This window comes from Mesoplodon mirus, assembly GCF_964341445.2.
Source record: "Mesoplodon mirus genome assembly, chromosome: 2".
Classification (NCBI taxonomy): Eukaryota; Metazoa; Chordata; class Mammalia; order Artiodactyla; family Ziphiidae; genus Mesoplodon; species Mesoplodon mirus.
The window spans coordinates 127,820,926-127,847,119 of record NC_138977.1 but is presented as its reverse complement, the minus strand read 5'-3'; the positions used below and the strand labels follow the sequence as shown (position 1 = coordinate 127,847,119).

Sequence of the window (26,194 nt, the reverse complement as noted above, 5' to 3'; positions counted from 1 at the left end):
GATCATCTTTACTATCATTACTCTGAATTCTTTTTCAGGTAGGTTGCCTATTTCCTCTTCATTTGGTCTTGTAGGTTTTTACCTTGCTCCTTCATCTGTGACATATTTTTTTGCCATCTCATTTTTTTTTTTTTATGAGTGGGATTATGTTCCTGTTTTACTGGTTGTTTGGCCTGAGGCTTCCAACACTGGAGTTTGTAGGCTGTTGGGTAGAGCTGGGTCTTGGTGCTGAGATGAGGACCTCTGTGAGACCTCACTATAATGAATATTCCTTGGGGTCTTAGGTTCTGTTAGTCCAGTGGTTTGGACTCAGAGCTCCCACCCCAGGAGCTTCCACTGACCCTGGGCTTGTGAACCAAGATCCCACAAGCTGCCTGGGGTGGCAAAAAAAAAAAAAAAAAAAAAAGAGAGAGAACAATAACAAAATAAAAAAGGAAAACCAACAGATATGTTAGAAAGAATGTAAAAATAAAAATATAGATGAATCAATAACCAGAAGATACATCAGTACCACAGTAGTATAAAAGAGGAGGAAGGAAAAAAAAAAGGGGACAGGGGAAAGGCCTTGGCTGTGGAGGGCAGGGCCTAAGCAAGGGTGAGGTTTGGGCAGTGGGCGGAGCCAATGCTCAGGGCCCACAGAGCTGGAAAAGGCCCTGGGGGCTGTAGGGGGTGGGGCTTAGGCTCAAGGAAAAGAAGTGGCCCAGGCATGCCCCACTCACCTGATCTCGACGGCAGGGGACCTCACCTGGGAGCCCAGCAGGCTTCCTGGGCTCGAGTGGGCGGGGCAAATGCCCTCCACACCTGCTCCTCCGGTCTGGGGTCTGGGAGGACCCCTCCCACCTGCTTCTCCTGATCTCCCCGGTCTCCCTCCTATGCCCCAGGACCAATGCGGCTCGGGGGGAAGGGGGGCCTTGGAGGGCAGGGGACTAGCCTGGGAGCTCAGCAGGTTCCCGGGGCCTGAGTGGGCGGGGCAAACACCCTCCACTCCTCTCCTGCTCCTCCTACAGAGCCCCTCACACCTGCCTCTCCTGATCTCCCTGGCCTCCCTTCTATGCCCCCAGGACCTACGCAGCCTGGAGGGGGCTTTGGATTGCAGGGGACCAGACTGGGAGCTCAGCAGGCTCCCTGGGCCCCAGTGGGCAGGGCAATCACCCTCCGCTCCTCTCCTGCTCTTCCTGGAGGGTCCCTCCCACCTGCCTCTCCTGATCTCCCCAGCCTCAGGGGTGCCGATCTTGTCTGGCTTCCACTTCTCCTCTCCCCTCAGCCCCACTATGTCCTATCAGTTCACTCTGGGGTTCCTCCCGTCTCCTTGGGCATCAGAGTCCCCCAAAAGTGGCTGGCAGGTGCCCTAGTTGTGGGGAGATGCTAACTCCAAGTCTTCCCACACCGCCATCTTGACTCATTCTCCCACCAATTTTCTAGTGTCTAATTTGCTGTTAAGCTTCTACAGTGATTTTTTAAAATTTTCAGATGCTGTATTTTTCATCTCCAGAAGTTGTATTTCATTCATTTACATATCTTCCATTTTTATCATAATGTTCACATTTACTTGTCAGCCCTTTTTAAATGTCCTATTGCTAATTCTGTGATCTCTGTCATCTCTGGTCTGTTAACTGATTTTTCTCCCAGTTATGGATCAAATTTTTCTGAAGTTTCACATATCTAGTAATTTTTTATTGTATATTGGTCATTGTGACATTATATTGCTGCCTGTCTTGATTTTGTGTGTGTGTGTTTAAGTATTGAGTCTTGTTTTGGCAGGAAGTTAAGTTATTGTGGATCAGCTTTATTATTTCAAGGCTTGTTTTTAAATGTTGCTAGGTTAAACCTAGAGTAGCTTTTAATCTAGGGCTAGGGTAGCCCTATTACTAAAGGCATAAGCCTTCAGGTGTCTCTACTGAATTCCTCAGATGTTCAATGAGGTCTTTACTCCAGCTGGTAACTCTGAAGTTGTTCAGTCCGTTGTGAGCTCTGGGAATTTTTCAATTTCCAGCTCCCAGGTAATTGTTCTTTCCTTGGTAGTTGATCTTTGCTTGGCCTTGTGGAGTATTACTCTACACATGCTCAGATTAGCAGTCAGCCAAAGACTCAAGATTTCTGTAAATCTTCTTGGAGTAAATTCCTTCTTCTCTGGTATTCTGTCAAGCAAATTCCACAAATTGCATCTTTTTGCTAACCACCATACCCTTAGTGACATGTACAGGGCCTGCCTGTTATGTGGTAGGTGCTCAATAAAATATTTTTATGAATACATGGACTTATACATAGTATTCACTCATATTTAAAATTCCCTTTGTATCTGAATATATCTCCTTTTAAATTTCTAACATCATCTCTCCTGTTTAAAAATCTTTGCTATTTTTATTTTGCCATATTTATTTTATTGATCATTTCAAACAACCAGCTCTTTCCTTTTTTGATCTGTATTTCTGGATTCTAATTCATTGCTTTATTAATTATTTTACCTACTTTTCCTTAAAACTTTTTGTGTTTTTCTCATTTAAGGTAAGAGGCAATATAGTGTAGTGGTTAAAAGATTGGGTTTGATTATTGACTTTATCACTTATTAGCTGAATAAACTTCAGAAAGACACTTAACCTCTCTGAGCTTTGGTTCTTTATCTGTAAAAGAGGGAGAATATTACTTGCTTCATGGGTATATTGTGAAGATTAAATGAGTAAATTTTTTCAGAACACAACATTGTCTGACATAAGTGATAGGTAGACCATTTGGTATATTTTTATTCATTCTATATTGGTTAATATTAAAATATTGATCTGTGATTTTCCTTTATATACTACTTCAGCTGAATCCTTATGTTTCAATTTTATTGTTCTCATTGTCATTAATTTCTAAATACTTTGTAAATCAGCAACTGTGATTTTCTCCTTGAATGAGAATTATATAAGATATTTTCCTCTTAGCTTCCATGTACAGTAGATGGATTTTCTTTCATCCTTTTACTTAAAAAAAAAAAAAAGCTTATGTTTTCATTGCTCCGGTATCAGAGTATAACTTAAATTGAGATTCTTCTGTGCATTTATTTTTTATTTTTTATTTTTTTTGCGGTACGCAGGCCTCTCACTGTTGTGGCCTCTCCCGTTGCAGAGCACAGGCTCCGGACGCGCAGGCTCAGCAGCCATGGCTCACGGGCCCAGCTGCTCCGCGGCATGTGGGATCTTCCCGGAGCAGGGCACGAACCCGTGTCCCCTGCATCGGCAGGCGGACTCTCAACCACTGCGCCACCAGGGAAGCCCTGCATTTATTTTAAAAATAAATTTTTATAAACATGCACATTAAAAAAGTACCTTCTCTACCTGCAAGTTAGAAAGTTTAATATTTAAATCTCCTACTTTAGATCCTCTTCAAAATTACTGTCTGTAGCCTGCCTTTGATATGTCAAATACTGGGAATGCTATATAATCAAACATTCTAAAGGTGAGGAGGGAGAAGGAGAAAGAGAATGAGGAAGGAAACCACAGAGGCCACTGTGACTGCACTTTGCACATATATCAAATATTTGTAAGAAAGGAAACCACAGAGGCCACTGTGACTGTACTTTGCACATATATCAAATATTTGTAAGTCTTGCTTACTCATAATTTGAGTTTATTATCTAGAATGCCACTACCAGAGGCACACTCATCTTTACTGTCCACTACAAGAAGGCCTTCCATCCTAGCTCCTAGTCTGCCTCCACACTTGAACACATCTATAATTTTTGAAGTTTCTCCCCTGCCCCAATCACTAGCACAGTGCTATATACAGAATACATAGTTAACTTTCATAAATCCTCAATGACCCTACTTATGAAGATATGACTTGAAGAATTCTGAAACTCAGTAAACTTACCTATAAAATGTTGATGGTAATTTGCTGTTTAGGTACTAAAATTAAAGTCCTTGTTATTTATAATGTAGTATCTCTCATAAGATATTTGGGGTTACCATTAACCAGTGATATGGTAACCTGGTGGAGGCCAACAAGACCAAAGCTGTTCTTCTCTGGGGAACTCGAGTTCTGTCTTTAAGGGAGAGATGATTCCTGCTGTCAAATGGGATGGACAGGAAACCAGAATTGTCAGAAGAGCCCTTTTATAGGCCAGTGATTCTCAATGAAAGGGGGGAGGGGACATAATTTTACCCCCCAGGGGCATTTGGCATGTTTAGAGATGGTTTGGGTTGTTACAACTAGGGGTGGAATACTGCTGGCAGGTTGTGGGTAGAAGCCAAGTATGCTACTAAACATCTTACAATGCACAGCACAGCTGCTGCCCACAACAAAGAATTACGTGTCTGGCTTACAGAAAAAGACAAATACTGTATGATATCACTTATATGTGGAATCTAAAAATTAATACAAATGAATGTATATCCAAAACAGAAAGAGACTCACAGATATAGAAAACAAACCTGTGGATACCAAAAGGGAGAGGGAGAAATTAGAGGTATGGATTAACAAAGTACTGTGTATAAAATAGATAAGCAAGAGGGATATATTATATAGCACAGGGAATTATAGCCATCACCTTGTAATAACCTATAATGGAGTTCAATCTGCAAAAATACTGAATCACTATGCTATACACTTGCAACTAACATAATAATGTAAATCAACAATACTTCAATTAAAAAAAAAAGAATTATCTGGCTCAAAATGTTAGTAGTGCCAAGGTTGAGAAACGCTTATATAGGCAAGCAAGTGAACTCTCTTGTCCTCTGTGCTCAGGCCAGAACTTAAAGAGTGATGTTGTCTAGGAGCTAGTCCTTGGTAAGACCAGTTAAAAAATGGCCTTTGCTACAGGGAGGTGGCATCTCTGTAGTAAACAAAAGTTGAACTGAGTAGTTATATTTTGTACATAAGATTACCCTTATTTTATGTTTTTAATATCCATTCAGTTTTTTCTATTAGAAAAATACTTTTAAATACCCATCTTACCCTAAACTATGTATAATATTCCAGTTGTACTGTTAAAGGATCCAAATTCAGTCTCTCCTCAGCTTTGAAGTAGAGTATTAAGGAAAGAAAGGGTTAACATGCTTATACTTTGAGGCCAAGCAGTAGTGGCAGCAAGCAGTGAAAAACTCCAAGAACAAAGTGAATTCTCAGAAAACAGGGCTGTATAATCTATCCACTCTTCCCAACAGTAGACTCTCCTTCAAGCATCAAACCTGGAGGTTCTGGAGTTATTCAATTAAGAAGAGTGACATACACTTTAGTCACATATGTAGCCTCTCAAACTGCAGATTGAAAATATAAAACTCTTCATAACAATGTCAAGTGTCTACAATGATTTTTCCAACTAAGTGGTGCTGAACTGTGTATAACTGGCAAAGGGTTCAAATTGACAATGCTTACACAAGAAATTTCTCGCTCATTTATTCATCATTTGCTGAGTAACAATGAGCTCTCAGTCAGTAGTCAAGAGTTGACAATCTAGTTGGAAGGCACAGCACATAACCATGAAACTTAAACAGCAAACACAGTATTCCAAAGCCCAATGAGCAATACCCCAAAAAGCATATTAGATTTAGAATAAATCAAGAACATTCTGAGCTGAAGTAAGCAGGAAAAGCTTCACAGAGATGAGACTTTTGAGCTAGGATGTGAAATATGAAAAGGATCGGATAAATAGACAAGAAAAAGAATTTCTAATGCAGTTTAGCACGAGCTAAACCAAAAAAGCCAGAATACAACAAAGAGAGAGCAAGGGTCTTGGGATGCAGAGACATTGATGCTTTTATTCACCATCCTTAGAAATTACCTGATTATCCAGCTTGAAATGCTTCAACTGCTTTTTGTTATTAAATCTTCAGATGCTATCCTTTAAATGGGATAGGTAGAATAGGTCAGATGAATATATTCCAAGGCCCTCTAATAGCTTCTGGGATGATTACTCTTCACGGAAATAATGTCACAGGTAAACAATGAGGATTTTCCAGGCCATGTTCTGGTTTTGTAACAGGAAACTGAATAAATATAATTGGCAAACACATTCAACCAGCTGTCTAAACTTTTGCCCCTTGGCTAACATAAGTTGGTATATCAGTAACTGTACAAAGTTTTTCTATCGCAGTGGAAATTACTGTATATTAAAGACTTTTGCAAATTCCTGGCAACTCGGCATGCTCAGGTTCTACCACAAGTTCTCTCTGACCACATTTTCATTTTATCTATTGAAATAAGCAGCTTAGGGGCTTCCCTCGGGGCACAGTGGTTAAGAATCTGCCTGCCAATTCAGGGGACACGGGTTCGAGCCCTGGTCCGGCAAGATCCCACATGCCGCAGAGCAACTAAGCCCGTGCGCCACAGCTACTGAGCCTGCGCTCTAGAGCCCGGGAGCCACAACTACTGAGCCCACATGCCACAACTACTGAAACCCGCGCGCCTAAAGCCCGTGCTCTGCAACAGGAGAAGCCATCGCAATGAGAAGCCCGCGTACGGCAACGAAGACCCAACAACGAAGACCCAATGCAGCCAAAAATAAATAAATAAATAAATTTAAGAAATAAGCAGTCTATCTCCTTCCCTAGTACTTTCAGTGCTCTACTGTTGCCCTCATTCTATTTAAGGCATGCCTGTCCTCCTCTCCACAGTCCCTGAATTTCTAAACGGCATAACTATGTGCTCAAACAGAAAAAACAAAACACCCCCAAACCCCAGTCTTGGCATTGCAAAACACCACTTCTCACAAAAAGCGATATGGTTGCACATTTTGGACCTTTTCTATGACTTAACTTATGGTACGTTTCCTCAGAAGAGTCTCAGTGATCCAGAGACTTCTTTAATGCTGGGTGGTCTCACCTATTACCATTTTCCTCGGATATATGGATCTAGAGAACTTCTGTGTGCGCTCTGTAATATTTAATGGCTCCGCTACCGTCACCCAGGCACGAAGACACAACTAGGGCACAGTGGGTTTTACTCTCACCAGAGAGGCCGTCTAGTACCAGCTCCCGGGTTCAACGCCGCCGAAGGGTCCACCTGCTCTACCTCTTGGGCCGGTGCCCCGCGCCTAACGAAAGCCTCCGCGCGGAGGCGGCGGGCGGCCTCCAACTCCCGCCTGCTCACTGACACCATGCTCCTGCCAAGACTCAAGCTCCGCGCGGCCCGGCGCTCGCTTCTAACGGCTTCCCGCGCCCGGCGGGCCTCCGGCGGAGCCTCGCACCCCCCAGCCCTCCACCTCCCCAGCCCCTGTCACTGTCCCAACGCCCGCGGTCCCGAGAGCCCGAACGAGGTAGGGAGAGTAGCCCGCCCACAGCTGCAAGCCAAGGGAACCCGCCTCCACCTCCAGCTCCGGGGAAGCCCCACCGATACGTCGGTGAGAGCGCCGAACGTGACGCCGAAGCTTCCGGAGACCTTACACGTCCTCAGCAGGCACACGCCCCCGCCGAAACGGCTCTTCGGCCCTCTCGCGAGAGAGTGCCTGGTGGCACCTCCTTCCCTTCAGCAGTCTTTCTCTCCCCGCCCCCAGAGTGCTCGCGCGGCTTCCTCCGGGGGGCGGGAGCCTTGGACGTGGCGGGGCCGGGCCAGCCAGGGTGCCGGGCTTGGGGCGCTCTGCTCGGCCTCTCGGCAGCTGGCCTTCCGCGCCACCGTCAAGCCCCCGACAGGCCCCGTCCCTTCCCAGGTAGACGGCGCAGGCCTGAGTGACGCCGGGGTAGAGCCGCGGGCCGGGCGGTAGGGTCGGCGAGGCTGGTCTAGGGGGACGCCACACCTGCGCGGGGCGGGGTGGGACGGGAAGGTGCGCACGCGCGCTGGCGGCCCGGAGGGCGGTGGCTCCCGGGACGTTGAGCTACGGAGCCCGCGGACTGGGCGAGCTCGCTGACGGTGGCGTAATCTCCCAGCCTCTCTGCGTCTCCTTTCCTCCGCCTCGGTTTGGGGCGGGGCAGGAGAATGGCTTCGGAGATGGAGTCGTCGCTCGAGGCGAGCTTCTCATCCAGCGGTGCGATGTCAGGGGCCTCAGGGTTTCTGCCTCCGGCTCGCTCCCGCATCTTCAAGATCATCGTGATTGGCGACTCCAATGTGGGCAAGACATGCCTGACCTACCGCTTCTGCGCCGGCCGCTTCCCCGACCGCACCGAGGCTACTATCGGGGTGGATTTCCGAGAACGAGCGGTGGAGATTGATGGGGAGCGTATCAAGGTGAGCGGATGGTGAGTGGATGGCAGACTGTCAAGGAGGAAGGTTGTCCCAGGGATGACAAGGGTCCCAACCGCTCCGTGGGTTAATTGCTGGCCCGGTGCGGGGCGTGCGCTCCATCTTTTCAAACGCTGGTGTGGAGATGGGAGTTGGGGATTGGAAGGATTTGTATATAGCAAACTTCTAAGGCAGTGCTTCTCCAACTTTGATGTGCATGAGATTTGCCTGGGGATTTTTTTTTTTAAGTAAATACAAATTCTAATTCGGTCATGTCTCAGGTGATGCAGATGCAGCTAGTCTGTGGACCATACATTGAGTAGCCAGAGTGTAGGGTGTATCCACTGACTCATGGGCTGTGTCTCACGTGCTGGGAGTTAGTGAAGTAAGACCGAAGGAAAGACAGTGAAATTTCTCAAGCATGGGAATTTCATTTAGGAAATACTATTTGTTAAACATTCATTTTAGCACTGCCCTAGGTACTGTGGAAGTAAAGCCCCTTTGCCTTTGAGGAAGTACTTAGATCTTTTGCATACAGCTTTGTTACAGTAGTTTTGGTATGACACTGAGTTGTTGAGAAGAATCTTTTCCTGCAGAAACATTCTGTAATTTGTACTTGGTTCCTACTTGGGTTGCCAGAGCACATTCTCAGTGCCACCCGCTTTCAAGTCTTCTTCTTATTGGTTCCCGAGACTGGAGACACAGTAACAATGGAGAAGCTGGTAAGCCCAAGACCAAGCCTGGGGTTCTGAGGGGTTGCAATGGGGACATTGGAGAATAAGGATCAGTGACAGGGCTGAGGCCTCCTGATGATGTAATCCTTAGACACACTTCTTGAGTCTGAGCCACCACTAACCCCTCAGCTACCTGCTGATACCGTCGCTTAAAACACGTGGGCCCGAGGACCTGCTCTGCCTTCCTTATACTGCATTTATTTTTTCACTTTAAATTAGGATGTTCATCTTTACCTTAGTCCCCCATGGGGAAAAAATAGCCTCACTTCATTCCCATCCTCACATCCTTGAGGCACAAACAATTTATTTTTTAGTTGCCTAACCACTGCCTCACCTTCCCACCCCCAAAGGGGTTTTACTGCTAATGATAGTAAAGGAGAAATAGGGTTGAAAAGACATCAGTCTTCTGTAGGCCCTTTTGCTTTTTAATCTTCACTTTAATTTTTCATTGTCCCATTCAAGCTGTGAGTGCTGGTCCTTTGGGTGCACCGTGTTAGTGAGTTAAGAAAGATTTGTATACATTGCAAAGAAAGAGTAGAATAAGAGGCTCTTTTCCATCAGAATTAAGTTAGGCCAAGGAACCTTTCGGGGAGGAAAGTAGTGGGACTTCTTTCTGAGGTTTGAGAGGGAGTTTGTTTATTAGAAGAAGGAGTTCTGAGAAAAAGTGCATGGGCTTTGGCGCCCAACTGACCTGGCTCAAATCTGAACCTATGAAAGGGCTGTGTGTCCTTAGTAGATGATCAGCTTTGCCCAAAACTGTCCCAATTTTAAAACTGAAGTCCCACATTCCCAGGAACCCCCTCAATCTCAGGCAAACCGGGGTGGTTGGTTACTCCAGTCGTTAGGCAGTTTCCTTAATCTTTTGGAGACTATTTTCTCATCTGAAAAATTGGGATAATAGTACCACATCAGGCTAATACGAGGGATAGATGAGAACATATATAAGGCACCTGGCTCCATAGTTGGTAATCTTAAGAAGATTCTTCCTCCCTGGTGGTTTAACATCACTTTTTCTCTTTGGCACCATCAATTCTGCAGCTGCACAACCAGAGAGTGAAACAGAGATAGAGTAGGGCATAGGCACACAGCTGAAGGGAAGAGAAATTCCCCTCACATGGAAGCAGGATAATAACAAAATAGAGGGGATGGAGGCAGGGGAGGAGTTGGGGTTCAGTGGCCCTTTATCTGCCTCCGGGTTGCCATTTATACTTTAAGATCACAGATGAATCAGGTGCAAATTTAAGAGATACTTACAGCATATTAAATATAAAATATGTCCAGTGCGTAACATCGAAGGCTTGGCTACTGGGATTAGTGCTGGCAGTGATAAGTAAACCAGAACCACAGATGTGATGAAGCTGGGAGCACAGAATTGATCCTTCTGGTTGAGAGGAGCAAGGAGAAAACATTTTTCTCTGGGATTGTTCTTCCTGAGCTTTAGCTTAACCTGATACGTTGATAGGGTCCCTTAGTTGGTATCCTAGTTGATAGGGACACTGAGTTTCTTTCTTTCTTTCTTTCTTTCTTCCTTTTCTTTTCTTTTCTTTCTCCCTTCCCTCCCCTCCCCTCCCCTCCCCGCCCCGCTTACGGGGCTCCCTGACCAGGGGTTGAACCCGGGCCACAGCAGTGAAAGCACCGAGTCCTTCCTAACCACTGGACCGCCAGGGAACGCCCTCTTTTTATTCTTCCTAAGGCCTTATCCATTGACTTGTATCTCCAACTGTAAGACTTGAGAGAGATTTTTATTGAGGTTGAAAAGATTACAGAAATGTTCAGAGATTTCTGTAGTAGAAAAAGACATGGCTATTTTGGAAAAAATTTTTAAGGTTTTTTTTGGTGTCTTAAAAAAGAAAAAAACAAACCCTGAAGTGATATAGAAGAGCTTTATTCCATGTGTTGCTGCTACTTCTTTTTTGCTAACCTATAATATATCTTAAGTGCTGCTGAAATGTTCATATTATTTCTTTGGAAAATTATAAGCTTAACCTGAAATGACATTTCTTCTAATTTTTCATCTTAAAGTGAAAGCCGGAAAGCTCTATGTTACTTTACTAATAAAATGATATTCTAGGCATTATTTTTATTTGTTTGATAAAAGTGAGATATTGTGTTAAATGTTTTGTGGCCTGGAAATTTTTCAGAGAGCATGTCTTACAGCAGTGGTATTTCAGAATCACTTAAAATGTTTTACGAAATGTAATTAACTCTATATTCGTTAGTCTGTCCTAAGTACTATATATGTATAATTGAAAGAGTAAAATCTTGTTTGTAGAATTTTGGAAGTTAAATAAAAAATTATAAAATTAATTCCTGAAATAAAAATACATTTGATTTTTAAATTGAGACTCTAATCCTTATGCTCCTTCCTTGTATGTGTATCCTCATAGCCATACTCCTTTAGTATCAGCGTGTGACGATGGCAGACACCAACAGAATCATTAAAGCCTAGTGTTGGATTTAATCTCTTTTTCAACTAGGGATCATCAGTTCCTATTTGAACTTTGAGATAGCTTACTTATTATTTGTAGTGATATGAAACTTTCCCATGTTAATATTAACTAAAGGAAAACAACCAGGACTTCTTGCCCTATTGGTCAGTCAAACATTTAATGAGTAATTGTTGGAAAGAAGACATTTTGTTAGGCAAAAAGAATTATGATTCAGTGCAGGAATCAGCAAACCATGCTTGAGGGCTAAATACGGTCTGCTGCCTGTTTTTTTAATTTGTTTTTCTGTTAGTTTTTTTAAGTTGAAATATGGTTGACGTACAATATTATGTTAGTTTCAGGTGTACTACATAGTGATGTGATATTTGCATACATTATGAAATGATCACCACAATAAGTCCAGTAACTATCTATGCACCGCTGCCTGTTTTTATATGGCCTGCAAGCTAAGAATGATTTTTACATTAAAAAAATATTTTTATTTATTTGGCTGCAGCAGGTCTTAGTTGCAGCACGTGGGATCTTCTAGTTGCGGCATGCGGGAGGATCTTTTAGTTGCGGCCTCAGAACTCTCAGTTGTGGCATTCGGGATCTAGTTCCCTGACCAGGGATCGAACCCAGGCCCCCTGCATTGGGAGCACGGAGTCTTAGCCACTGGACCACCAGGGAAGTCCCGATATTTACATTTTTTAAATGGTAGGGGGGAAAAAAATCGAAGGAATAAGATTTCATGACAAGTGAAAATTTTATGAAACTTAAATTTCAGTGTCCCTACATAAAGTTGTATTGAAACACAGCTAGGCTCATTTGTTTACATATTGTGCTTGCTTTTGCACAACAATGGCAGAGTTGAGCAGTGGTTGTGATAGAGACTGTTAGGCCTGCAAAGCCTAAGATACACAGAAAAAGTTTGCTGACCCTGATATACTTCGTAGATGATTTGCTGTCCTAGATAGGGTTAAGATTTATATACCTAAAAAGATGACTAGCAGAACCAGGCAGTAGGTGAGTGCCAAGTTATCGGTTTGGATGTTGGTGGAAGGATCGTTCTCACTTGGAGATTTTGATGGGGAACGTCAGCAGGATGCTCCTGCAGGATTAAAGATTCCCGTGAGAAAGTGGCAAGTGAGAAGACTGCGAAGGTTTTGGTAGCAACGTTTCTGAAGAGTTCGGAAAACAGGATGTAGCTTGATTTTGTATGTGTGGCAAAAAGTCCAAGTGTTCTAGGAAGATAAATGTGGCAGCGATTGAGGATGAATCCTGAGAGAGACTCGATCTGCCCCGTGCCCTGTTTTACTATCTACATCCTCTCCTTTAGAAGTCTCTTGACTTCGCCTGTCACTTCTATGAGGATAACTTCCAAATCTTTGTTTGGCCCAGACCTCTCTCCTCATCTGTCATTCTGCGTTTCCTATTGTTTTGTAGACATGGCTATTTGGATAATCCCTCCCTCCCCTCAAAATTCCGACGTGAGTTCATCGTCCCTGTCAAATCTGCCTCTCCTGGGCTTCCCTGGTGGCGCAGTAGTTGGAAGTCCACCTGCTGATGCAGGGGACACGGGTTCGTGCCCCGGTCCGGGAAGATCCCACATGCCGCAGAGCGGCTGGGCCCGTGAACCATGGCCGCTGAGCCTGTGCGTCCGGAGCCTGTGCTCCGCAACGGGAGAGGCCACAACAGTGGGAGGCCCGCGTACCACAAAAAAAAAAAAAAAAAAAAAAAACAAAACTGCCTCTCCTGTTTCTCCTCGACGTGACCTAGGTGGTCCTGATGTTACCCTCATCCCAGAGGCCTCGCCTCTCTCCTTTGCTCCCTAAATCCACTTAGTTTTCTACCTGGATGATTTCTCTCATTCACCCTTCCTTCGGAATCCTAGTTCATCTTTTCTAGGCTCTGCTCTGTTGCAGCAGCTCAACTTCACCCAACCCCAATCCTCAATCTGTTTTGAACATTGTTGCCAAAATGCCAGCTGAGTGTATCACTTTGGGGAGAGTAATCTCCCCTGCCTCAGATGCTCTGAGTAATTCTCCATTATTTTGTAAAGTTCCAACTTTTTAAATTAACACAAGGCCTTCCTTCTCTTGCTCCAGACTTCTTTTCTAACTTAACATTTTTTCCCCATTAATTTCCTTCAAGTAGCCAATTATTTCCTGATCCCTATGTTTTCCTCTTACATTTCCCACTGTTTGCCTGGAATATCCCCCCTTCCCATATTTCACCACATGTAATTCTTCCTTATTCAACTCAGTGTGTCTGTATTTGGAATCTCCCTGCCTCTCATTCTCAATTCTATTTCTTCCTTCTATCAGCTTCCTTTAGCACCTTACCTGCGCCTTTAAACTCTCTCTCTTTCCTCATTGTGCTACATATGCATCCACCTCTTTTTTTTGTTTGTTTGTTTTGTTTTGCAGTACGCGGGCCTCTCACTGTTGCAGCCTCTCCCATTGCGGAGCACAGGCTCCGGACGCGCAGGCTCAGCGGCCATGGCTCACGGGCCCAGCCGCTCCTTGGCATGTGGGATCTTCCCAGACCAGGGCACAAACCCGTGCCCCCTGCATCAGCAGGTGGACTCTCAACCACTGCGCCACCAGGGAAGCCCCATCCACCTCTTTTATCAGGTCTTACGCAGTCTTGCTCAGGACAGGGCGCGTGTCTGATAACCCCGTAGACGTCTTCCAGTGTCTGGCTCAGTTTCTAAACTATGCAGGACTTGGATAAGTGCTGCCTACTTGGTGGCAGCAGATCAGTTGGTAGGCTGCTCTGGAAATCCAACTCGGCGTGATAAGGGAAGCTAATGAAAGAAAGAGGCGGTAAGAGAGGCATTTTGATGATAAAGCCAAAAGGCTTCAGTAACTGGCTTTTGGTGATGAGAAGGAAGAGGACTCAGATGGCTGAGGGTGTGGGTCTGGTTGACTGGAGGTAGGTATGCCTTTAGTAGAGGTGAGAAGTACAATATAGAATATTGAATTTTGAGAGGCTCCGTAAAAAGTTTTTTCATAGTCATTTCTTTGTTGAGATGGTATACTCAAATGGAAATGTCACATTCGCAGCTAGAAGTGTGGAATTGGAGGAGATAATCATGAATATGAAGTTGAAGCTGGAGAGCATAGATAGATGAGAACAAAATGCCCGATTTAGTTAATATGCATAGGGAGTGGAGCTTTGTTTCATAGCGTGATGAAGATGATATGCAATGAATGCTGAAGCCAAATATAAATCAGATTATTTACGCTTCTCCATTGTTCTGTCTTGATCTTTATTAAAAGTAATCTAATGTTTATAAGTCAAAGCATATTTTATAGGACATCATCTCATACCTTACCTTACTAGAATTAAATTGATAATTCATCTTAAAACGTGGTGATGGTGGTTAGGGAGATACCAAATTGGTCCTCTTGATTTGATTTGCATTGGAATTCAGAGAATGAGAGTATTAACAGTTGGGGTACCCTAAAAAGAATCTTAATTTGTGACTCCTTAGCTCAGAAAACTTTAGGATATTTGGGTCTAGTCTGACAGAGATTCTGTATTGCAGTGGTTTGGTGAGGCCTGTATGGTACAAGCAATATACATTTTCACAGACCCAAGCCATTCTACTACCTGAAGGATCCCTGGAACCAGGCCGGAGTCCCATTCTTCTTCCAGCCTGATTTCAGAAGCCTGTGATTCTTGTACCTCGTCTTTGAAGGTGGCAACATTGGTGTGTGTACTCAGGTGGTGAGATGTGATAGAATTATTTACTTTCCAGGAATCTTTAATCAGTAATCAAGATCTTTTGCTTTAGAGTCTGTGTCAGGACTCTGTACTCAAAGTAACAAAGCAAAATGAAATTTTTTTGTTTCACATAACTGGAAACCCAGAAGTGAAGTTCTCTTTCTGCCAGTCCCAACACCAGTCCTGAAATGGAGACTCCATGGTTCTGATTGGGGACTGTGACACATGCCCATCCCTAAACTGTGGTGGTGATGTGGAGGTGGCGGTGCTGGAATTTACAACCCAGGGCTCCCAGCTCTTGCTTCCTTTCTCTCCCTGCTTACTCTCTTCCTATCCCTTTCATTAGGCTATAATTAAATTCTTCCTTTCAAGTATTCCTTTCAAATAGTCACACAAAATTTGTTACTTCTCTTTGTTAGGGAAGCTAAAAACCCCTAAAATTTAAAATAAATTTAAAAATTTGCCATTTGGATCTATACATCAGATGTACATATTTCTACTCTGTATACCCAAAGCAGAAAGAGTTCTCTTGAAATGTTACTTACACTCCTTATGATGTTGATTTACATCATCAAGTTGTTAATAGAAGCTTTTATGTAACTACCAGATGATCTTTTATATAGGCTGCTTAGAAGCAAAAAATAATAAAAACGTGTTCTTTGAAAGAACAGGGGAAGAGGAAATTTGATAGCTGATCAAACAAAGAAAGGTCATCTGGGCTAATACTTTATCCTTTTCAGTCAAGCAGAAAAAGCATTAAATCAATTTAGCCAGGTCATTTCTCATTTTGGTCAAAAAACTACTAAAAAGAGCTTTCATGAACAGTAAGAATCTGCTCTTTCGGACTTCCCTGGTGGCGCAGTGGTTAAGAATCTGCCTGCCAATGCAGGGGACACGGGTTCGAGCCCTGGTCTGGGAAGATCCCACATGCCGTGGAGCAACTAAGCCCCCGAGCCACACCTACTGAGACTGTGTGCCACAACTACTGAAGCCCGCATGCCTAGAGCCCGTGCTCCGCAACAAGAGAAGTCGCCGCAGTGAGAAGCCTGCACACTGCAACGAAGAGTAGCTGCCGCTCACCGCAACTAGAGAAAGCTTGCGCACAGCAACGAAGACCCAATGCAGCCAAAAATAAATAAATAAATTTATTTTTTTAAAAAAAGAAAATAAGAGGAAAACCTACAGAATGGGAGCAAATATTTACAAATCATATACCTGACAAGGGTCTATTGTCCAGAATCTATATGTGTACGTGCACACGCACACACACGCACTTTACCAATAATAAAAAGACAAATAATTAAAACTGGGCAAAGCATTGAATAGACATTTAAAAAAAAAAGAATCTGCCCATAGTATTTAGCAATTAGGTTGTCATTTTTGTTGGAACTTGATATTGGAATTTAAAGTAGAGATTCATGAAATATTATTAACGTATATTTTATGTTATCTTTATAATGTTTAAAATGGGAGTAATATCTTGTAGAAGCACCTATGAGCCATTTTCTTTCTTAAGATATTAAGTTTAAATTGGGAAAAATTGCTTGGAAAATACTTCCTAACTTAACATTTCCTGGGACAAAAGCATGTCACTTCCTTAGGTTCCAGAGTGTCGTTTTTCTTTTTAAGCATTGTGAACCACTCCACTCATAGCTAAAGCTCAAGATTTTTCTAGGTTATCGTGAGATTTGTTCCCCACTGGGTATCTATATGTGTCTCTCTCTTTCAGTCAAAGTTTTCTCTAGCCTTCTGTGGCTGACAGTTTTTATTAGTTGTCCTGTCCTTTGCCGGGTCTCTCACTGCTCCTTCTAAAGCCTGCTTGCCCTCACCTCAGTGTCCTGTGCAGACCTGAAGGGCAGCAGGCAGCATAACAGTGTGTCTGTGTCCTATGCCTTCACTGGTTCTAGCAATTTGGTGAGTGAAATTTTGAAGCTTCCTTTTAGATACACTCGGCCCTCCATATCCATGGGGAGATATTTGAGGAAAAAAAATTCCGGAAAGTTCCAGAAAGCAAACCTTGAATTTGCCCATTGCTGGCAAGTATTTACATAGCATTTGCTTTGCATTAGGTATTATAAGTAATTTAGAGATGACTTAGAGTATACGGATGTGTGTAGGTTAAATGCCAGCACTACACCATTTTATATAAAGGACTTGAGCATCCGTGGATTTTGGTATTTGGGGGGTGCTGGAACCAATCCCCCATGGATACTGAGAGACAGCTGTACTTCTTTGTAAGTGCCTCACACTTAACATAGTATTTTCTTTTATGGTTCTCCAATAAAGTGTGCAGAGTTATTATTTACGACTTCTTGTTTCCTGGAAGTCTTGATATGATTAGAATGTTTTGAGCTGGACTGATGGGAAGAGGGGTTTCATTGAGTCAATCCTAGCCTAAAACAAGCAAGTGGTTTTCTTAGGGATAAACATCCTAATCATCACCACTTACATTTATTGAGGACTTCTGCGGTTCTTTGAGGCAGGTCTAAATTCTGCATAATTTTTTTTTAAAACTTTAGTTTGTTAAAATAAATAGAACAAATGTATGTTTGTTGTGGAAAACAGAAAAGTAGAAATAAAGGGGGAAATTGCCTTAAAGACAACCATTGTTAATGTTTTGGTATATTTCCTTTTTGTGTGCTTTTTATTATTATTTTAACTTAAAAATATACTCTGCTTAAAACATAAATCATTCTTCATTGATGAAATGATTTTTTAAAATTAATTTTTATTGACGTATGGTTGATTTACAATGTTGTGTTAGTTTCTGCTGTACAGCAAAGCGAATCTATTATACATGTATCCACTCTTTTTTAGATTCTACTCCCATATAGGTCATTCCAGAGCACTGAGTAGAGTTCCCTGTGCTATACAGTAGGTTCTTATTAGTTATATTTTATATATAGTAGTGTGTCTGTTTCAGTCCATATCTCCCAATTTATCCCTCCCCCCTGCCCCCCGCTTTCCTCCTTAGTAACCAAAGGTTGTTTTCTATAATACATCTGTCATCTGTGACTCTATTTCTGTTTTGTATATAGGTTCATTTTGTATCCATCGATGAAATGATTTTTGAATACCTGAGCTGCAAGAATGTTACTAAAAGGGAAAAGATCAGTTCCAATTTCTTTGGACAGCTTTTATGTAGGTCATCCAAATTATTCCCAAAATCTCCTTCTGAATGTTAAAGATACAGTTTGAAGCGGGTTTTGTTTTTTCATTCTAAAAAACTGAGATATTTAAGATTTGAAAATACACAATTCAGTGGTTTTTAGTATATTCACAAGCCTGTGTAACATCATCACTGTCTAACTCCAGAACGTTTCATCACCCCAGAAGGAAACCCTATACCCATGATCAATCACTCCCCATTCCTCCAGTTCCCTCAGACCCTGGCAACCACTAATCTACTTACTGTCTTGAGGGACTTGCCTTATAGTGGACATTTCATATACATGGAATCTTACAATGTATGGCCTTTTGTGTCTTGGCTTCTTTCGCTCAGCATAATGTTTTCAAGATTCATCCATGTTGTAGCATGTGTCAGTACTTCGTTCCTTATTATGGCTGAATAATGTTCCATTATATGGACATACATTTTATTTATCCATTCATAAGTTGGTGGATATTTGGGTTGTTTCCACCTTTTAACTATTATGAATAATGCTGCCATGAACATTTGTGTGCAAGTTTTTGTGTGAACATACCTTTTCGGTTCTCTTGGATATACACCTAGGAGTGGAATTGCTGGGTCATATGGCAACTGTCTCTCTCTCTCTCTTTTTTTTTCCCTGATTTGTTGAAGTGAAATTCAAATAGCATCAAAGTAACTATTTTAAAGTGAGCCATTCAGTGCATTCATAACGTTGTACAACCACCACCTTTATCTAGTTTCAAAATATTGCCGTCACTCCAAGTAAGATCCCTCACCCATTAAAGTTTCTCCCCATTCCCCAGCCTCTGGCAACTACCAGTCTATATTCTGTCTTTATGGGTTTGTCTATTTTGGATATTTCATATAAGTGGAGCCATAGAAATGTGACCTTTTGTATCTGGTTTCTTCTTAACACATTTTAGAGGCTCATCCATGTTGTAGCATGTGTCAGTACTTCATTCCCTTTTTTTTTTTAAGGTCTTTATTGAATTTGTTACAATATTGCTTCTGTTTTACGTTTTTTGGTTTTTTGGTCACAAGGCATGTGGGATCTTAGCTCCCCAACCAGGGATCAAACCCGCACCCCCTGCATTGGAAGGCGAAGTCTCAGCCACTGGACCGCCAGGGAAGTCCCTTCATTCCTTTTTATGGCTAAATAAAATTCTGTTTAACTTTCTGAGGAACTGCCAAACTTTTCCAAAGTGGCTGCACTTACATCCCCATCAGCAACGTATGAGAGTTCCACTTTTCCACATTTCTGCAAACACTTGTTATCCATTTGCATTTGTTTGATGGCTAATGATGTTGAGCAGCTTTTCATGTACTTACTGAACATTTGTATGTTTTCTTTGGAGAAACATCTATTCACATCCTTTGCCGATTTTTTAATTGGGTTATGTGTCTTTTTATTATTGAGTTGTAAGAGGTCTTAAATATTTTGAATACTAGACCCCTAACACATGTATTATTTACAGATATTTTCTCCCATTCTTTGAGTTGTCTTTTCACTTTCATGATAATGTTCTTTGAAGCACAAACATTTTTAATTTAGATGAAGTCCAGTTTATCTATTTTTTTGTTGTTGTTGGTTCTGCTTTAGGTGTCATAGCTAAGAAACCGTTGCCTAATCCAAGGTCACAAATATTTACCCCTATGTTTTCTTCTAAGATTGTTATGGTTTTAAATTTAGATCTTTCATCCATTTTGAATAAATTTTTGTATGTGGTGTGAGGTAGGGGGTCCAACTTCATTTTTTGCATATTGTCCCAGCACCATTCATTGAAATGTCTGTGCTTTCCCTCACTGAATTGTCCTGGCACTCTTGTAGAAAATCAATTGACCATAGATAATATGGATTTATTTCTGGACTCTAAGTTCTGTTCCACTGATCTGTATTTCTAATCTTACGCTGATAGTACACAGTGTAGCTTTGTAATAAATTCTGACATCTATAGCTTGAAACAGCTTTAGTTGTATGCTGTTTTTATTCTTAACATGTTAATTGGGATTAAAAAAAAGTATTTTTCTTAAAAAGGAAAGTTGTATTTTTAAAAAATTATAATTTACTTTATTCTTTGCATAGTTAGTGTAGCTAGTCTATGAATGCTTATTTTATAGGGTCTGAAACTAAATTTTACTTTTACTGTTGAGGAAGCAAAGGCCTAGTGGTGTAAGTAACCTACGGGTGGATGCACAGTAGGTATTTAATAAATTTTTGTTGAGTTAAATAATTTAGTCTTAGATGTTATTAGTTCTTAGTTTGCTGACAACTGTTTGCTTCTACCTCTGATTTATATGATACTGAGTCTTTATGGCCCATCTGTCAACTGTGTTGCTTACATCACAAAGTGGGTATTTTTTAACAAAGTACTTTGTGAAGTGGTCTCTAGGAGCGCATCAAGGCAGAACCTGTACTTTCCTGAGTAAATGTGACTGTAAGCGGTAAAGGTTTTAAACAGTGTACATAGCAAATAATTTTAGGATAGCACTCAGCTACATGTAAGAGAAATTCAACTATGGTGATTTAACCGTGTAAGGTTTTATTTTTCTCATGTAATAAGGAGACCAGGGGCAGCAGTCTGTATGATAGTACGCTGTCAGCTGTATTCTATTTATGCTAGACTTCTGCTCTGTCATTCTTGTGTGTGGCTTTCTTCTTCATGCTTATAAAATGGCTGCTGAGCCTCCCAGCATGATATTCCATTCCAGGCAGAACGGGTGTGGCGAGAGAAGTGCAAAAGGCATGTGCCAAATGCTGTCATTTTTTTAAAAAATCACAAATCAGTTTATTTTTCTAGAAACCCCCACTGAAAAAACTATTTACAAATTATTAGCCAGAACTGTGTCACTTGTCCTCCTAGTTCCTAGGGAGCCTGAGAAATCAAGTTTCTACGGGCATATCTTGTTTTACTACACTTGCAGATGGTGCATTTTTTACAAATTGAAGTTTTGTGGCAACCCTGACTTGTCAGATGATGGTGAGCATTCTTTAGCAATAAATCATTTTTAAATTAAGGTGTGTACTCTGTTTTTTTTAGATAAATACCATTACACACTTAATAAACTACCATATAGTGTAAACATAACTTTTATATGCAGTGGGAAACCAAAAAATTCATGTGACTTGATTTATTGTGATATTTGCTTTATTTCAATGGTCTGGAACCAAACCTGCAATATCTCCAGGATATGCCTGTATAGTATTTTATATTTCCACCTGGAACAAAGTTAGATTTATGTTAATTTGGAAGAAAGGGAGAATATTTCAAAGATGGAGAAATTTGGACTAAAAAGAGCTACCACCAAAAAAGATGAAAAAAATCAGAACTGCTAAAAACCAAGGTAGCATGAGAGAGTGGTGATCAATATCTCCATCTCTAATCACAGTTTTAAATATATTTATTCATTCATTACATCTTAATTGAGCACGTACCATATGCCTCCGTGTTCTCAGTGCTTCCTGTCTTACATCCTACTTACTCTGGGTGTCATCTACAGTCTCCCCTCAATTTCCCTCTCCTTCGGTATTGCTCTAGAGAAATCACCAGTTTAGGCTATCTAAGCAAATCTGCCTCTAGTCTTTTCCATTGTGACCAGTACCCTCATCATTTAACTTTTTTTAGGAACCAAACAAAGGCAGGATAAATTCAGTGTTTTAAGCGAATCATAACACATGACTTGTATTTAGCTTTATTTATTTACCTATTAATAAATTAAGTTATTTTTTTTTTGGCTGCGTTGGGTCTTCGTTGTTGCACGCGGGCTTTCTCTAGTTGCGGCGAGTGCGGGCTACTCTTCGTTGCGGTGCACGGGCTTCTCATTGCGGTGGCTTCTCTCGTTGCAGAGCACGAGCTCTAGGCACGCGGGCTTCAGTAGTTGTGGCTCCTGGGCTCTAGAGTTCAGGCTCAGTAGTTGTGGCACACGGGCTTAGTTGCTCCGCGGCATGTGGAATCTTCCCGGACAGGGGCTGGAACCCGTGTCCCCTGCATTGGCAGGTGGATTCATTTTTTTTTTTTTTTCGGTACGCAGGCCTCTCACTGTTGTGGCCTCTCTCATTGCGGAGCACAGGCTCCGGACGCACAGGCTCAGCGGCCATGGCTCACGGGTCCAGCCGCTCCTTGGCATGTGGGATCTTCCCGGACCGGGGCACGAACCCGTGTCCCCTGCATCGGCAGGCGGACTCTCAACCACTGCGCCACCAGGGAAGTCCGGCAGGTGGATTCTTAACCACTTCACCACCAGGGAAGTCCTGTATTTAGTTTCAGATATCATTTTCCCCAACTCCCCCATATTTCCATTAGGAGATATTGGAATATTTTTATTGATAGAGATGTTTAGGATAGATAAGTGATTTCATATATATTTTTTTTCAAAGGGGCCTGGATTTTATGGGATGTGTATATATAGAGAGAAAGATATAGATAGATAGATAGATTTGGGGGCTAGATCTCATGACTTTTCACATCTATCCTAAGTCTACTATTTTAAATTAGATGAGTGAAATGTAGGGAAGGGCATATTGTAACCAAATTTGCAGGAATTAGATACTTTACATGTTTGTTAAAACCTGGTATCTGTTTCTCTTAGCGTTTTAAAATCAATTTTTGAGGTATAATTTTTCTAAACAAACTTGATTTACTGAAATTAAAGTGCTAAATTGAAGTCTTTGTTCTGACACTTGCATTAATGGTGAGGTAACTAGACTAGTATCATGACATTTGGATCACTTAAATAACACTGAAAAGGCATCATGGAAGGGAGCAAAGTAATATAAGTGAAGAAGTAGGAAAGACCATGCAAAGGTGGTTAAAATTTTCTGTATGTATAATTGGAATGCAACTTTCAGTTTTCCTCTTTTTTTCCCCCCACTTTCAGATCCAGTTATGGGACACAGCAGGACAAGAACGATTCAGAAAGAGCATGGTCCAGCACTACTACAGAAATGTACATGCTGTTGTCTTCGTGTATGATATGACCAACATGGCGAGTTTTCATAGCCTGCCGTCTTGGATAGAAGAATGCAAACAGCATTTGCTAGCCAACGATATACCACGGATTCTTGTTGGAAATAAATGTGACTTGAGGAGTGCCATTCAGGTACCCACAGACTTGGCACAAAAATTTGCTGACACGCACAGTATGCCTTTGTTTGAAACCTCTGCTAAAAACCCCAATGATAATGACCATGTGGAAGCTATATTTATGACCTTGGCTCATAAGCTGAAGAGTCATAAACCGTTAATGCTTAGTCAACCCCCTGATAACGGAATTACCCTGAAGCCTGAACCAAAGCCTGCAGTGACGTGCTGGTGCTAAATCACAGTCTTTATTGTACAATCTAATTTTGACTAAAGGAATACTTTTGAAGTATGACAGTGATAAGTCATAGAATTTAATCTCAAATATAATGGAGCATCCTGACACTTTACTGTTTATCATTGTCATGCTTATTTTTGTATTTTGTATCTACTTCATCAAGTTTGTCACTGCGACAACACAAGGAAAAAGTTAGTTTTCAGAGGTTGAAGTGAAGCAGAGTTAGGAAGAATCAGAACATCTTTCCATTGAGAGCCCCATGAGGAGGCTTCAAATAAGAGTATGATGGGACTTTAAGAGTCAGTGATTGTTTAATCCTGTGTTCCCGGTATTGAAAAAATATATTAAGGGTTTAGTATACTTACTCGTATGTACTTTGAATGGGAAGTGTTCTTAATAGGATAAAAACTGGTATTTGCCTCTCCCTAGAGTTCTTTCTTTGTATTATTAATGTACTTAAATACATTATTATTGGTACATTTTAGAGCCAAGACTTTAGTTCCAGTGGAAGGAGAGAGCCTGGAATGTTTTCTGGTTCTCAGTCCATAAAGAATGACCTTTCCAACAGTTCTAGATGCTTGATATTTCAAATCACTATCAATCAGGTCTACAAAAAAAAAAAATCATTGTTATTTTTAAAAGAGTAATTTGAATTGTTTTCTGACTAAATTCTACACAATATGCAAAAGTAAATCAGATAGTAAGGTGCTTTATACTTTATTTTGATACCTTTAAACATTGAAAAACTAATTGAAAGATTTGAGGAGGTGTAATTTGGGGGAAAATAGCTAAACATGGTTCCTGGCTAGACCTATTCCTGGCTTTTTGTCAAGCTGTGTGTCAGACATAGTATCTCTTGCTCTCGCCCAGCCCCCAATCAATTTAATGCCTAAAGGCTGAATAAGCAAATCATCTTCCATTTGGATTGTAACTCTGAGGGCATACCTGTAATTGCTATGAGTCTACATTTTATTTCTGTAATAGTACATTACAGTACTTCTGTTGTTTAAATCTTTAAATTTTTATGGTCACAACAAACTACTCCTCCTCAGTATAAAAAATAAATTAGATATTGAAAAATATCTAGTCTATCCCTTGGTGGTAGAAAGAATATTTCAAAAAGTTTTTTTACCCTAACTACTTTTATTTTGAATTTAAGACTTTGCACATAGGAAATAGTAAGCTTGCATGTGAAGCTATTACATGAATGGAATGTAAGCCATGAACTTTATCTGAAGTGTGCACATTTACTAATTCTGAAAGATTGCTGAACTTAATAATTTTAGAGGAAATTAAGCCAAAAGATGATTATACTTAAAATATTTTCAGAATGTGGGAAACCAATTAAATATGTGATGTAAACTAGTTTAGGATTTTTTTGTGTAATCATGATGGTGGTCCTAGCTGGTTAATTTACTTATGAAAACAAGATAATTCTATTAAATGAACTAATGGAAAGTAATAATTACAGGAAATAATTATTCTGTTTTAAACATTAGAGCTTAAGGAAAAACAAATAGGCTTTGTTTGCTTTTAAGAAGATTAATCCATTTTTCTTATCATGGTAGAATTAAAAATGGTTTGACTTGTCTAAATTAGTGTTGATTTTCACCTATTTTTATAGTAAAACAGTGACAGCTGTTATAATTGTCATGGGCGTAACAGTTTTTTAAAGAAGGGAATCTGTTTATTGCTTATCAAAACATTCTCTAAAGTGGGGGAAGAAAGTTTACAGACTTTCCAAGCACATTTTCTTTTTAAGTGCTGTTATTACTCATGTTTTTAAAAAGGTAATTTAACTTTATTTCTTTTTGTAAGAAGTTAGTAGTAAGTATCCTTTAAAGTTCTGTAAAAGGACTTATTTTTTCACTTTAATATTTATTAATTTTAAAATATTTGTATCCCATTTGTAGTGATTTATTGTTTTAATTTTTTCTACATATGTTTTTACGTTTAAAAAGAACATACTTATCAGTTGAATGGGGTAAAGCTTTTAGATATTTTCCAAAATATTTATAAAACACGGACTATTGAGAAATCACTTACAAAATGGCGGCTATCAGACAACTAATTATTAATTTTTAAAGCACAAATCACACATTTTGTAACTCCTGTATGAATTTATTTTAACTGTGACCTTTAGTTGAAAACCTCAGATATGTTTTGGAAAAGTCATAATTTGAGAACACCAAAGGAAACGAATCCAGATTCTAATGAAGTTAGCTATTAATGACAATGCTTTATTGACAGTATATTGCTAATACATTTCCTCATGAAATCTAAACTAGAGTTAAATAATTTTGTTATGGAATAGCGTCACTGTAACTTTGCCCTCGTGAAGTTCAATAAACCAGCTTTGGCATAAAGAAATTGTGGTTTATTTTCTTTGTTTGGTTACTAGGTTGAGCATAAAATAAAACAAAAAAAAATCTCTTGTTTTCCTCTGGTTTCCAGGTCGTATGTAATACATTAGAATCAAACAGACAAAAACTAACCCATTTGGAAATACATTCAAGGTTAAAGAACTTTTCAGGAAAAAACCCTAAGTATTAAAATTAGCTGATAGGATAGCTTTTTTATTTGTAAGGCTGAGTAATCCAACTTGTTTAAGAACAAACACTTCAGTGCAAATAGCACATATCACAAGAGTGGTTGGCATCTGTATATTTAAAGGTAGAAGAATTTAGCAGGATGAATAA

General features: G+C 40.7%; 1 protein-coding gene, 1 long non-coding RNA gene and 1 pseudogene across 4 annotated transcripts in view; 1 reads left to right on the top strand and 2 right to left on the bottom strand.

The window, feature by feature from the left end:
• LOC309816071 overlaps nucleotides 1-7,360 on the bottom strand; it is a 52,837-nt pseudogene extending 45,477 nt beyond the window's left edge. Inside the window, exon 1 of the transcript XR_014296142.1 lies at nucleotides 7,289-7,360. The product of XR_014296142.1 is annotated as an uncharacterized misc_RNA (transcript). The remainder of the gene's footprint in view (nucleotides 1-7,288) is intronic.
• On the bottom strand, nucleotides 1,764-7,198 carry LOC309798749. 2 transcript variants are annotated; one of them, XR_014293231.1, is made up of 3 exons: nucleotides 6,932-7,198; nucleotides 5,765-5,969; nucleotides 1,764-2,963 (listed from the first exon to the last, which is right to left on the bottom strand). It is a non-coding gene; the product is annotated as an uncharacterized lncRNA (long non-coding RNA). The 2 variants fall into 2 exon arrangements; XR_014293232.1 differs by having other exon boundaries at nucleotides 5,765-5,950; nucleotides 6,932-7,196.
• On the top strand, nucleotides 7,290-25,859 carry RAB33B (RAB33B, member RAS oncogene family). The gene is made up of 2 exons (XM_082611323.1): nucleotides 7,290-8,142; nucleotides 23,055-25,859. Exons 1-2 carry the CDS (start codon nucleotides 7,894-7,896, stop codon nucleotides 23,493-23,495), a joined length of 690 nt encoding a protein of 229 aa, XP_082467449.1. The 5' UTR covers nucleotides 7,290-7,893; the 3' UTR covers nucleotides 23,496-25,859.
• The last annotated feature ends 335 nt before the right edge of the window (nucleotides 25,860-26,194 follow it).